The sequence below is a fragment of the Penaeus monodon genome, chromosome 19 (genome assembly GCF_015228065.2).
Source record: "Penaeus monodon isolate SGIC_2016 chromosome 19, NSTDA_Pmon_1, whole genome shotgun sequence".
Classification (NCBI taxonomy): domain Eukaryota; kingdom Metazoa; phylum Arthropoda; class Malacostraca; order Decapoda; family Penaeidae; genus Penaeus; species Penaeus monodon.
Genome location: NC_051404.1, coordinates 5829656 through 5830803, shown reverse-complemented (window position 1 = coordinate 5830803; position 1148 = coordinate 5829656). Strand labels below are relative to the sequence as shown.

The window sequence follows — 1148 nt, the reverse complement described above, 5'->3', positions numbered from 1 at the left end:
CAAATGCTAGTTTAACATGCCTGTATTTGGGAACGTAGATTCTCATTCTCAGTAAAGCTGTCTGGATTCTCTGCACAATTGTCCTGAGGAGAAAATGTTGGAAGAGTTCATAGCAGTTAAATATTTACACGTAAACTAATTAGTTAAGGTGCATTTACTATTCCGCATCTTCATCCTAAAGTGTGTATCATGTTGGTATTACCATAGCTGCAACATATTTAAATTCTGATCAAAGAAAACATGTTAACCTCTGAAATTACTGGCTTTGCACAATGAAGTCTTTCAGCATCCTCACTAAATAGGCTTAGCATCAACACACACCAAATACACTCATGGTATCAGCCTTTACCTCATTCCCCGTCACTACAAATGTGAAAACAGACTTGAGAAAACAATCCTACAGTCTTTCAATATCATGCTAATTTCTTTCCCCTTCTTGATCAAGTGGCAAAACAATCTGAGAAAACTGGGAAATGGTCAACTTGCTTACAGATAGACTATCTATTCGTCCAATGATGGTATTTTCACTTATCTTTCAAACCTAGCTGCTTACTCTCTCTTTTGACCAAAAAGTCTCATCTGAAAAGCTTCACAAGTTCAAAAAGTGAAGATAAAATACAAAACAATTCTCATGCATAAACACACTTCAGCTCGCTATCATCAAGCAAATAAAGTAAGCTTTCATTTCAAATGTGCTTAGTCCTATAAAAAAAAAATCTAATACAATGAAAGCTCTTTTAAATATAGATTCTTAGCAGTTACAGTGTTTTCAGACACATGTGCAGATAACATGCTAAAATGTTCTGTCACATCCACAAAATTATTATTTAGTTTTGATTTTTATTACTCTAAACCTAAAACCTCATAAGAATATCATACAAGCTGTAATTTGACAAAATCTAATCTAGCTATCTAATACACAGCACATTTTGGTGCATTAAATTTTGCTATATATCAACTACAGCTCCTGCCTCTCTTATCACATATAGTGTAACAATAAAATAGAAAATTTCCATATTAAACTAGACTAAAACAGAAAGTGGAGGCACCAAATCAGTTTTCTTGGCCTATATATATCTCAGCAATATTCTTCATAGAGATAATTGATTTCAAATAATCATAATTGAAAATTTCAGTGCAAACACTGA

General features: G+C 32.9%; 1 protein-coding gene across 3 annotated transcripts in view; it reads right to left on the bottom strand.

Moving 5' to 3' along the window:
* The window catches only part of LOC119585021 (microtubule-associated protein RP/EB family member 3-like), a 46883-nt gene that overhangs the window by 7312 nt on the left and 38423 nt on the right, over window positions 1–1148 (bottom strand). For 2 of the 3 annotated variants that reach the window (XM_037933635.1, XM_037933638.1), the window contains exon 8: window positions 21–83. The exons of the other annotated variant lie outside the window; for it this stretch is intronic. In XM_037933635.1, the coding sequence (XP_037789563.1) occupies window positions 21–83 (63 nt within the window). The remainder of the gene's footprint in view (window positions 1–20; window positions 84–1148) is intronic. 3 annotated transcript variants of the gene reach the window in all.